Raw genomic sequence first — 13,188 nt, forward strand, 5'->3', positions numbered from 1 at the left:
AAAGAAATCTGGTGAAAAAAAAGGAGGAGGGGACTTCAGGTGTAATATCTGGAATGCTCAAGTTGATCTGGGATTCATGATAACGCAGTTGTGTCTTTGTCACAAACCCACCATGTGGCCTTGGATTTGTCATTGCTCTTCTCTGAGCTTCAAATGCCACACGCATAAAGTGAGGAAGCTAGTAGTCTTTTCAGACCTGTCCAGTGACCATTCTTCAAAAGGGGAGACCTAAGAGAACATAATCTGTCCTAATTGTAAGTATTACAGGGCTGCGGTGCAGTAGTCCCATCTAGAACCAAGAAATGAAGTAAGTAAAGTTTACCTTTGAGGGTCAGCCTTACTGCTCAGGAGCCAGATACGCAGAGCTGTGTGAGGGATAAGAAAGGGCTTTTAGGCCAGCAAGACCGCAATAATCATCAGCTTCAACTTAGTAACATGCCTAAAGAAAAGAATGTGTCAATTCTGGAAGGGCCGGGTGTGCTCTAACTTTGGAAAGCAGGAGAGGCCAGAGAGACAAGGCTGGCTGCACCTTTCTACACACATCTAGGGGAAGGGTCTTAACCCTCAAGGCCTTCCTCCCAATGGAAAGGCTGGCCTCAGTCCAAGGTGAACACTGGGGCTGACAGGTTCTGAGCATTTTTAGGAGAGTGTAGGACAACGATCAAGAGTCCAAATTCTTCATACCTGGGTTTGTATCCTGACTCTGCCGTTTATTAGCTACAGGACCAGAACAAGTTTTACAATCTGTACCTCCGCTTTTCCACCTGTGAAATAAGAGAGATGATAATAGTAAGTATCCCCAAGAATTACTGGGAGGATTAAGTAAACATGTATAAAGCACTTAGAATAGGGGCTATTATTCTAATTCCACTGGTGAAGGCACCTCTGGTTGACATGCATGCCTCAGGCCTAATGATATTGAATATTTGCTCTGCTCCTTCCGATGCCGCTTTCAACAAACAACCTACTCCTTCCCATGTAGGGTTGCTTACCCGGAAAAAATGTGCTTATCACAGAGATTCTGAGAAATTCCCATCTCAGAGCTTGCAATTTCTTATGGCAAATTGATACATTACTTCTAGTTATGCCTGGGTCTCTGACATCGCTTGACCACAGAGGCAAGATACAGGTGTGATGTGAATGGAGGATTTCAGCCCACGGGCGATCTGTTTTGATTTCTAAATCATCACACTGGCGTCCTGGTGCCTATCTCCACCTCAGTGCATTTGGCAGCACTCAGGCTCCTGAAGAGTGATGCATGTGAGTCCTCAGCCTCTAAAGCAGAGGGCAGCCCCAGACGGTTTTCCCACCCAACGGTGGTGCCGCCTGTGCTGTCCTGGCCGTGGGTACCTTTACATGAAAGAATAAACAGCTTTTGGAACACTGGTGGGTTAGAAATTTGAGAAATAAGGATGCTGCAAGCAGAAGTATAAATCTAAGCATTCCCCTTGACCTACCTGCAGTGACTTCTTTTCCTCAAAAAAAAAAAAAAAAAACACAAAAAACCCCAAATGTTTCCATTTCATTCTGGGACCTATCTGGAATACCAACCACCCGATCTTTGGGGATTGGTCTGGGTTTTTAAACATTCTCAATTAAAAGTGTGAGTCATTCTGGAAGGGTTAGAGAACTTTCAGTGATAATACACACCAGTGGGAATGTGTTCAATAGATTTCTTTCCTCCTGACACCTTGCTGGGTTGGGTTTACCTTTAGGAATTCTCAGATTTGTGAATTTTGTTTTGGTTTTTGGAGAGAGGGCAGAGAGAGGAGGGAAAAGGAGGGAAAGGAGAAGTGTGAAACACTTCCAGAGTTCCATGAGACCTGCTTAGGGTCGGGGAGAACTTGAGAGGTTCAAGGACCAGGAGGGTTCTGGGAGGTTCATCTAAGACATGGGTTATGTTGGCATTTCCGCATTGGCCTGGGAAGGTAACCAATGATTATAATATCATTTCCCAGGAAAAATGCAGCTTGAGCTCCACATAAGTCACTCATAAAGGAACTTTTGAGATACAGTCCATTGCAACTGAGTTCTTAAATGGTGGACTTTCTATATTGGATCTTGGGAAGAAAGAGAATGTCACAGGAAGCATTTGGGTGGCATTGGGGGGAAAAAAAAGATAGGTCAGAAGCAGAGAGCATATAATGTGCTAGAACTGGAAGAACATCTGTCCCTGGGGTCTAGGGCAGGCAGCGACCTGCTGAAAACCCCAGCCAGCAAAGACACGTCTCCAGAGACCCGGCATAAAGATGTCCTGCATTTAAAAAGAAGTTTCCCGCACTCGGGTTATGCTGCTGACGTTTCATTTTGGGTTCTTGGGACAGCCTTCCCTCGTGACTCTCAGGGAACCCAAGGCCTCTGCCTGAGTCTACCTGAGAGTCCCTGCGGAAAGGAGAGACAGGTAAGAACTCAGCAGGAGAAGCCGAGACTTGGTTTGAGGAAGCCAGAGGGGGGAGATTTGAATCTAGACACCCCTGGGGGTTAGGACTGAGAGGCGATTCAACAGAGGGTGTGAAAGGGGAGGGGGGTTGGGAGCGTCCAGGGAGGGGACCAACGCAGGACTTACAGACCACGCCAAGGTGCGGTGTGGGCGCCCGCGGAGAAGGGCGAGTGGAGAAGACACGCCCGGGGCGTGGTGGAGCGGGAAGCTCTCCCTGCGGCGACGTGCGCTCGGAGGAGGGAGGCGGGGAGGGGAGGGTCGAGCGGGCGCGCGGCGTGTGAACGTCGAGGCTGCGGCGGCTGGAACAGGTGAGCGGCCGCCGGGCGCTGGGTCCCCGCCCTTCCCTGGGAGCGGCTCCCCCTACCGACCCTCCCCGGCGCTTAGCCGTTAGGCGGCTTCCCCTCGGTTTGGGGTTTTGCAACTGGCAGCTGTTTTTTTCCCCCTTTCCTGTTTCTGTCTCTCCTTCTTCTTTTAGGTTGCTCCACCCGGCCCAGGATCAGGCCAGGGGGAACCGGCCGGACCGCGGTTGCCAACTCGCGCAGGGCGCTTTGGCGAAGTCCCGGAGTGGAGTCCCGCGTCCCGCCTCCAACCTGCGGGGCGCGCTCTCCTCGCTCCCCCCGCAACCCTTCCCTACTTTTCCCCCCTTTTGCAATCACATGGCATTTTAAGAATGCCGGAAAGATGGCGGTAGCAGCGGCGGCGGCAGCGGCGGCCGGGCCGGCCGGCGGGGGAGGCGGCCGAGCGCAGCGGAGCGGGCTGCTGGAAGTTTTGGTGCGGGATCGCTGGCACAAAGTTCTGGTGAACTTGAGCGAGGACGCCCTGGTTCTGAGCTGCGAGGAGGGCGCTGCGGCGTACAACGGCATCGGGACCGCCACCAATGGCTCGTTCTGCAGGGGCGCCGGCGCGGGGCACCCGGGCGCGGGCGGCGCGCAGCCCCCGGACTCGCCCGCCGGGGTCCGCACCGCCTTCACCGACCTGCCCGAGCAGGTGCCCGAGTCCATCTCGAACCAGAAGCGCGGCGTGAAGGTGCTGAAGCAGGAGCTGGGCGGGCTGGGTATCAGCATCAAGGGGGGCAAGGAGAACAAGATGCCCATCCTCATCAGCAAGATCTTCAAGGGGTTGGCGGCAGACCAAACTCAAGCCCTGTACGTAGGGGACGCCATCCTGTCCGTAAACGGGGCCGACCTGCGGGACGCCACCCACGACGAGGCGGTGCAGGCGCTGAAGCGCGCTGGCAAGGAAGTGCTGCTGGAAGGTGAGGGGTTAACGCCGGGCGGGCCGCTCGGGATGCGCAGCGCACGCTCCCCCCCCCCACCCCGCAGTCGCATGCTCACACCCACCTGCGTGCTGTCACCCACCAGGGGGCCGCAGCGCGCAGCTGGCGGAGTTTTGACAACTTTTACCCACCTGGGGGCAACTTGTTCCCGCTCTAGGGTCGTCCCAGGCGTTGACCCGTCAGGGGTGTAGGAAAAGGCTAGGCGAGCAGGGTTTCTTGAGCGCCTACTCTGTGCCGAGCACCGGGTCGGAGGCGTAGTGATGTTGTCTCATTTTTTATCCGCGCAAAATCCTTGTGTAGTGTAGGGGCTGGGAGTGAAACTGGCAATGAAGGGTACGCGCCCGCGTTCCGAAGCGAGCTCGCTGAGTAATCGCAACTCTGACAGTTTTTTGCTTTGGCACAATTTTCTTCTCAGGAGCCTGGGCAGCCCAGCTAAAAAAAGGATTGAATCTCCAAGGGGCCAGAGAGGGGTGGCAACGTGTGAATGCTAGAACTCCCACCACCCTTCCCGACTTCCCTCCTTTCAAATTGGAAACTGGACTTCTGGCTCGGGAGCTGTGCCCAGGGCTGGGAAGTGAGGTGCAGCTTTATGCAAAAGTTCACTTCTGCTGCCAGGTGTTTGGCCGGTCCGTCTGGATTCCGGGTTGCTCCGGTGGAGGGCTGGTGAAGTGTTGTTTCTGCCAGCATCTTCCCCCGGTGTTTCCCCTCCATCCCCCCGGAGTGATGTGGAAACAACTTTGCATTTGCAAACAGTTTCCCCTGCGTGCGAGGTGTCTTAGAAACTACTCTCGTGAGATCTTATGTCCCCATTCTCCTAGGTACCGAATGTGAGCAGAATAGGTAGCACCGTGTTGTGCCCTTTTGTGACTGTGGGGCGTTACGTGGGACAGAAGGGCAGTGGTAAGGGGATAACGCATTCTCCTTTCCCGCTACAGCTGCATTTTGCACTTGATGTCTGCCACTCTGCCCCTTAGCTTGCTTTGTACATAGCTCTTTCAGCACTAATGTATGGAAATATCTATTTATCCAGCTTTTCCCCGCTGTAGATGGAGTTATCTGGGGTCTTTGATTTAGTTACGGGTCATCACCTGAGCTCCGTGACATGCTTGAGTCAACGAATAAATGAACCCATGGCCATTGAAACAATGTTTCAACTGAGACCTTGTAAACCAGGTGGTTGATTTAAGTCCTAAATTAAGAACTTAAGTCAATTTCCTGCTCATCAGTTGTGGTGCTGGTGTGTGAAACCCAGAAAGTTCGAAGTTGGGAAACCAACTGTTCCCTGTAACAGCTGATGCAACGCTCTGGTACATGGCCCACCTCCTGGCCTAGAATACACGTTGCCCCCCCCTCCCCTTATTTGTCTAGAGGATTTGTGATGTCTTCATATTTAATTGCTACCCAGGATCCAGAAAATGGAAGGCTATTTGCTTTGGCTTTATGGTTAACATGAGTAAACAAAAAAAGTTTTCTTGATTCAAGTGTGTGTCGGCTTGTGTGACAAGGGGCAGGTGGAATTTGGAGCAAATGTAGTTTGGACTATAAACGGCTGGACACCTGCTTGGCTTGTAATATTTACTGCAAAATATCAGGGGACACAAAGGTCACTTCTATTTCAAGCACTGCCCTTCATTATCTCTCTTCTTTTCTTCTCAGTTTCACTTTAATGGCTAGTGATTTATCAAAGAAGTAAAAAAACAAAACAAAACAAAAAAAACTCTCTCACCCCAAAAGAGGAAGAAAATGTGACTCGCTACAGTTTAAAATAAACTTAGACAAAAAAAAAAAAGTCAAGCAGTTGTCTGACTTTATTGGTGCAGCAACTGAAAAGTTAGCTTTGTAAAAATCTCTGAAGGTAACATTCTTACAACGGATTGTTGTGTGTTCTAGGCAGGACCTCTAGGGGCAGACCTATGGGCTTCCTAGACACGACCCACCTGGGCTTTGGGCAGCAGTCTTATTCCAAGCCTGAGTTTTCAGAAATTGACTGCTATTAAGATGAGCAAGAAACCCTCTCCCCCCCAAAACAGTGTCTCTTCTTCTGAGAGTGTTGGTCCGAAATGAGGTGGGAATGATCATGTATCATCAAATCAAATAGCGCACAACCTCTCTTTTGTAGCTTGGCCTAGTACAGGGATTCCCAGCTGAAGGGACTTTTCAGAACCAGGGGAAGGGCTGTTTAAAATCACCTATTGGGACTTCCCTGGCAGTCCAGTGATTAAGACTTCGCCTTCCAATGCAGGGGGTGCAGGTTCAATCCCTGGTCCAGGAGCTAAGATTCCACGTGCCTCACAGCCAAAAAACCAAAACATAAAACAGAAGCAATATTGTAACAAATTCAATAAAGACTAAAAATGGTCCACATCAAAAAAAAAAATCTTTAAAAAAATTTAATAAAATAAAATCACCTATCTACTTGCTACTGCACTGAAATGCCATCTTGATTTCAGAATTTCTACATAGGAAAGTCTTTGCTGATGTAATCTAGTTGGACCAGAGGGCTAAGGGAGATGTATTAAAGATATATTTATATGGCAAAGACACTCCTTTCTATTTAGATTGCTTTTTTTGGTTTGTTTGATTTTTGAGGGAGCGGTTGGAGACTAGTTTCATCCCTCAACCGCAGCTAATATGACCCCCATTACGTGACATGCGCCCCCTAGTGGAGACTGACTGCCTCTACTAATGGTACATCCTGTGAAATGAAACCCCGCCCAGCAAATTTCAATGCCAGCATTCTAGTCTTAGATTCTGCCACAGAAGGATGGTAACCTCCCTGAGCCTCAGTGTTTTCTGAAAAATGAGAATAAAGAAATGCTTACTTACTGGGCTGCTGTATGGAGGAGCACTCTGAGAATTTTAAAAGGCCGGGGGAGGGGGGGGCGGGGCGGAATGTATCAAATGCCTGCTGTGATTATTTTTACAATTCACATGAAGATGAAATTGCCCCTTCTAAGGGACACACCTTTCCTATTCATTTACTAGAGTTTATATTTTCAAATTTTTATTCTTTTTTTTGTTGTTGTTGTTTTTGTACTATAGAACTGTAACGTTAGGAGACCTTTGCTCTGGGAAAAGAGAATCACAGCAACAGCTAACATCTCTTGAGTACTTAATATGTGCCAGGTTTTACTTACATTTGTTCGTGTACACTTCTGGTAACTCCATGAGGTTAGTGCTACTGTTGGTCATTTTAATGATGGGAAACTAAAGTCTACAGACTTTACAAGTTTAAAGTTTACAGGTTATTTGCATAAACTACCAGAGCTAGAAGGCATCCAGGTCTATCAGACTTAAAAGCTCATACTTAAAACCTCGAGGTGAAATTGATACTCTGAGCTTCTCCTTCAACTGCGTGCCTGAATCAGTTGAAGCTTCATCAGTTATTGGGCTCAAGATGTTCTTCCCCACTCCTCGAATGTGCTGACCTGCTTGGGACAGCCTTGAGCAGGAAACAGCAATTGCGTGGACCACTCAAAAGGGAGAGACAGGAAAGAGGATTGAGTCTCAAAGCCCTAATCACCAAGTGTCTGGCTATCAAGAGGGAGCTGCTGCCATATGGCCCAAATTTACAATGTGACCGAGCCTCCATCATTGAACACATGGCGGGCAAAGAGACTAAATTGCAATTCAAACTTAAAGAGTGAATAAACTATGCCAGTTAAGTCAGTGTTAAACCAAATGTGCATCAAAGTTAAGATCAGAAATCTTCACACTGTGAACTCATTTCCCATTTTAGGGAGTTGGGAACAGGGATCCTGCATTCAGCCATGCAGATATTGAGCCTCATAACTCCAGGGGTGCACCCTCTGGAGATGGGCAGGGCATACCTGCATAAACGTCTTTGGCAGCTTTGGGTATAGAAGGGGGGATGGGGGAAGAGTTTTTTGCCCTTATATTAATAGTAAAATCATAATTTGGACTATATCAACCTTTTTGTAACTGAAGCGACAATAAAATTAGTTTCTTCAGAACTTTGTTAAGATCAAGGAGTGCAGAATGTTCCGGAAGTGGAGGTGAGGGGTGGACAGAATTATCCTTGGGTACAAAGGTCACTTATGGAACTGGACTAGAAAAAATAGAAACTGCAAAGGAGAAAGTCAGAGACAGTTGTTGGCATTAACCTTCTCCGCCAAAGTTCCTCCCTCAGTACTGCTCCCAGGAATGCTTGTCTGTTGAGATCATCTAAAATGTCACTTTCATAATCACTTTCTCCAGTGGTGGAAGTAGGGACTATGGAGCAGGGAGATGGCAGGGTGCAAGGGAAGGGCAGTGATTTTGCTGGCATACAATCTCAGGATTGGATGAGAATTTGAAGTTTAAAGAATATTAATTTATTTAGGATGTACAGATTCTTAAAGAATACCCAAGAACCCTGGAATTAGAATCTTGAAACTTGAGTTATCTTTTAACTAATAATTACACTTTTTGCAATATACTTTATTTCTTTGGACCTTAATTTTCTTCATTGGAAAGCTAGAAAGCTGGGTAAGCCATCTCTAAACCTTATTTCACTTCATATCTTATAAATTCAGACCCAACACACTTTTATTAACAAATCTTTCTAACACCCCTTTTATTATCATGAAATGAATTTCATAAATATAACCTAACTCTAATTTAAATTTAAAATCAAAATAATGCCCTATTATTTTATTATTGTTAACATTAAAAAATGGAGAAATGAAGTGAATTATAAAAAATATGTTTCAATAGATAACTGCATGGTACAAGAAGGAGGTAGATGCTAGGACTTGTATGTAAAATTACCATCGATGCATAGCTACAAATGAAGATGGGTAGGGGTATGTAGTATCACTTGGGATCTGGAAAAATCTTGCACTGTGAAGGACTGGCTCAGATGTTGCAAGGTGTCTTGGATCCCTGACGGCTATCACTAAATGCTAGTCATATGCCAGCACGACCCACCTTGACCTCTGAAATGCCTCCATAAATTTATGAACTGCTATTGGGGAAGGGCAAGAACCAACCTCTTAAGAACCAGTGTTCTGTAAGAATGCTAATTCTACTTTACCACTTTATAATGCCTAACCTTTTGCAAACTCTTTTTACATGTGTGATAGTAGCTAACACTTATATAATATTTACCTTGTACCAGATGCTGTTCTTAGCACTTTACGTGGACTAAATCAGTGGAATCTCACAATAACCTGATGCTATCAGTATGTCTGTTTTACAGATGAGAAAACTGAGGCACAGATCAATTAAGCCACTTGCCAAAGAAACACAGTGAATAAATGCTGAGGCTGAGATTTAAGCACAAGCCTTAAAGCTTTTGATCCTCATGAATAGCTGTATAAAATAAGCGGATTAGGAATGCTTATCCTCAACTTGTTGATTAGGAAAGTGAAGCTCCAAGAGGTGGAATGATTTGTCTTTATGAGGTCTTTCTTCTACTTTCTTGTTTGAAATATTCGTTTTCTACTGTGTCTGTAACAAATAACTAGAAACCCTGGTAAATTAAAACACAAATTTACTATCTTACAGTCTGTTAAAGTCAGAAGCCTGATGCAGATCTCACTGAGCCAGAATCAACGTATCTGCAGGGCTGCATTCCTTTCTGGAGGCTCTTTTCCAGAAGCTTCTAGAGACCACTCTCATGCCTTGGCTCATGGCTCCCTTCCATTAAGCCTGGGGTAGCAGTTTGAGTCCTTCTCACCTCTCATCACTCCAACCTCTATTATACCTCCTTCTTGCATTTTAAAGGCCCCTTGTGATTACATTGGTCACATCCAGATAATCCAGGATAATCTCCCCATTTAAAGTTAATGTTTAGCCACCCTAATTCCCCTTTGCCATGTAAGGTAACATATTCACAGGATCTGGAGACTAGGCATCTTCTTTTCGGGGGTGGGTGGTGGGGAGGGATAATTTTTCTGCTACCACATCTGGTTTGCTGAAGTCATAATGGTGCAGAGTTCCCAGGTAGGACTTCATGAATACACTGAAACACAGTAAAGAATCACTTCCTGTCTCATTGCAAAGGAGTTCTTCATTCATTCATTTATTTATGCCTCTAATGAGTTATTTATTCAGTGTCTTCTATGTGCCACACGCCACTAGGGGATTGCCCTCAAGAAGCAACATTTGCGTGACAGACACAGATCAGCACCGGATCAGCTCCATGCAGGCAACTACAGGATGGAGTGAAAAGGGCAACATCCGGGGTTTTATGGGATGCTGTGGTCTCCCCCGGGAAGGGCAGCGGAGCCCCTCCAGGGCTAGGGAAGGCAGATGCCTCAGGGCAGCCTAAAAAAGAGCTTGGCCGTCAGCTCTAGCTCAGTGTGGCTGAGCGGGTAGAATGTGACCTTCAGACCTTGATGAGGGGCAAGAGTGAAAAAGACCAGAGAACTGAGCAGGGGTCAAGGCTGGTAAGCCTTGTTACAGAGTTGGAGTTCCTTCTGAGGGTGAAGTGTTTTAGGCAGGGAAATGTCACGCTCGGTTTCACGTTTCAAGAAGCTCGCTCTCTAGGGCGATGGTTCTAGCATGAGGTTGGCAAGGCTTTAGTGAAATGACTGGCTCCCTGTTTCCACCCAGCTACCCTGGGACACAGCCACTTGACCCTGAATTATACTTGGGGGCAACTCCATGAGTAAGGCTTAGGTTTGTAAAGGGGCTTCACTCACATTATGATTTTGTCACCAGGTCACCCCTTTGTGGATGCTTGGACAGGTGTTACAATCTGCCTTTTGCACAGGAGGGTTAGGTGACTGGTCCCAGGTTACCTGTCAGTGACAGAGCTGGAAATCAGATTATCTAACACCCCGTCAGCTCTTCTGCTGCGCACTACACAAACTCAAGACATCGTGTGGGGACCAAAAGAAGTCTCAGAGGAATAAGCCTTGGCCTCTGATTTTGGGAGCCTTACAGTAATTAGGGAGGTAGGGTATTTGAGGCTGATTGTGAAGTACTTGAGATTAGTAAGACAAATAGGGTGATTTTGACCCCAGCATATATAGCATAGTACCTGGCAGACATCAGGCTGTTAAAATGTGTTAGAAAAGGAAAAAATGGAAGGACAGATGGAAGGAAGGAAGGAAGGGAGGGAGAGAGGGAGAGAAAAAATTGGGGGATTTAGCAATGACCCCTTTTTTATGACTCCCATCCTCCAGCACTCCTGCTGTTGGACTATGGTGATAAACATTTGGCATCCGATAATGAAAACTATACCTTTTCCTGTAGAGAAGAGGAATAAAGAAGGCACTTTATAAACCTAGGAAGCACTTACTTAACATAGACCAGTCTTGAAAGACAGTTGACAAAAGAGGAGCCAGGCATGATTTTAAAAGTGATCCGAAAATGTAATTATCCTTTTCGTGTTATGTTTATAACCACTTTGCCTTTGCCCCGCTGTGGCACAGGGACCTACACATCTGAATAAGTAAGAACGCTTTCTACCCAAGGAGATGAAAACTCTCTGCTTAGATATTTTAATTGTTTCTTTTTTAAGCTTATGTATCAGCCTGAGAATTCAGACCATGTTCCTTAAGTGAAGCTGATCGGAATGGTCCTTCAATTCCTTCTTTCTGCCGGGGTAGGGGATGTTCTTCTTGTTCAGTGGTGCATTTTAGCCGTCACCCCATGAAGTATGTATAAAAATAACTCACTGCACACGGCTCCACACTTGTGAAAGACATCTAACCAAAGCTACCAGTGTTCTGTTTGGCGAAGGGAAATTATTCTCTGGCAGCTAGTGGCCTACTAAGAATTCTACTTCAGATGATGCGTTTCAAAGCAGTTAATGTTAAAGAAAAGCCAGAATTTTTCCCCCGTGTTTATAACAAGTGTTTTACGTACCAAACCTCATTACCCACTTCACTGGCTTTGATCTATAATAAGGCTTGCCTTTAGCTCTGGCCTGCAGAGTGAGACTTAAGAGAAAATATATAATGTGCACCACAAAGTAAATATCCTAACAGACCCGCACAAGTGAGCCCCATTCCCAACGCAGAATAGACAAGATGGAAAAGTTCATGATTAATAACGATTGTCATGGAACTTCAAAGGATGACCCATACTTAGCTCAGTACTTTTAAAAACTGCTCCTCCCTGTGGACTGAAGCATTGTTCTTAGCATGTTCATAAATGTGGGAGGCTCTGTCTAAAATTTAACGGGCTGCTGAGGATGACTGCAGTTGACATGTCCAGTTTGTTTGCATTGCTGTTCAAACTGCTCTTGTTTCTTCCTTTCGCAATTTTGGTTTTTTTTCAAAGTGGTAAAAGACAATGGTTCCGACGGTGGGCCTTGGATTTATTTTGTCTGGGCTTGAATTTGCACGCTACCTCTTTCTCGCTGTGTGATCTTGTGCAAGTTACTTAATTACAAGCTTCAATTTCTTAATCAGTGGGTTCATTGTAAGGAGTAGAGTGATTATGTACGTAAAGTGGTTAGCTCATTGCCTGGAACATAGTCTGCACTAAATAATTACTAACTGTGTAATATGTCAGATCTCATGCTTATCTAAGTATTATTTTTGGATAGAGGGTTCAATCATATAAGTTAAATGAAGGGTTCAATCATATGTTCTATAAAGCCTTTTGGGGGGCACAAAGGACAGCTTGGGATTTGCCATGTTAGGGAACCAAATGATGTAAGTGATGGCTTAGGAGAGTTCGTTTGCCTTGCAGGGGTGAATTATGATCCCACAAGGGTGTATTTCACTGATGATTTTTAGTCGCATCAGATGCTTTCCATCAACCAAACCACAGCGTAGGGTGCTGTGGCTTTTAGTGGGCAAATGTGAACTGTGTCTTAAAATGCTGATGTGCAGGAACATGCAGAAGAGTGTTTTGTGAAGGAACAGTTGGCAAGTAGGGATTTAACCTACACAGCAAAATTCAAAACTCTTTAAAAAATTTTCTAGTAATTATAGGAATGTGGAGATCTTATTAACCCAAAGAAACCCAAGTGTTTCTTTTACAAAAAATGTAAAATATTTATATAATTATGACTAAGTCAGAAATATACTTTAGTTTTTTATTCTGTTATTTAGTACTGTGTTTCATGGTCTCCAAGAGACCATCCAGTGGAAGATATATCATTGTTTATGTACCCTTAAGAAAGAAAAAACTGTCTAAGATGGGAAGTCTCATAGGTTACCTGCATAAAGTTGGGACACCAAAGGGCTATGCCTTCAATGCAGGAATAAATGAAAAATAAACCCATCACACAAAAAGGGACAACAAAGGCACTCATTTCAAATTTGGTACTGGTAGAAGGAAGGAAAAATATATCTCCTATAATTTTGAATTGCAAGTTGGTTCTAATAAATATTTAGGTCTGAATATACAATGTCAGTGTGAGTTTTAAGAAGTACTTAGGCAGATAATCTAATCTAAAGTGTTGTCAGATAGGGAGGGCCCCCTATAAATGATAGGAGAAATTATAAACACTCTCTGCAAGAACTTGGTTTCCATCCACACCTTCAGAGATTTTAAGGCCTATCCCCCA

At 45.5% G+C, this 13,188-nt stretch overlaps 1 protein-coding gene across 3 annotated transcripts in view; it reads left to right on the forward strand.

Annotated features, from left to right (window-relative positions):
- Window positions 1-2,367: 2,367 nt before the first annotated feature.
- The window catches only part of SNTB1 (syntrophin beta 1), a 242,269-nt gene continuing 231,448 nt past the window's right edge, over window positions 2,368-13,188 (forward strand). Inside the window, exons 1-2 of one of the 3 annotated variants that reach the window (XM_036830513.1) lie at window positions 2,368-2,401; window positions 2,916-3,695. In XM_036830513.1, the coding sequence (XP_036686408.1) occupies window positions 3,122-3,695 (574 nt within the window). In that variant the 5' untranslated portion in view covers window positions 2,368-2,401; window positions 2,916-3,121. Of the gene's footprint in view, window positions 2,402-2,691; window positions 2,749-2,779; window positions 3,696-13,188 lie in introns of those variants that run through there. The other 2 variants (XM_036830512.1, XM_036830514.1) reach the window with 2 other exon arrangements.

Source organism: Balaenoptera musculus, chromosome 17 (genome assembly GCF_009873245.2).
Source record: "Balaenoptera musculus isolate JJ_BM4_2016_0621 chromosome 17, mBalMus1.pri.v3, whole genome shotgun sequence".
Classification (NCBI taxonomy): Eukaryota; Metazoa; Chordata; class Mammalia; order Artiodactyla; family Balaenopteridae; genus Balaenoptera; species Balaenoptera musculus.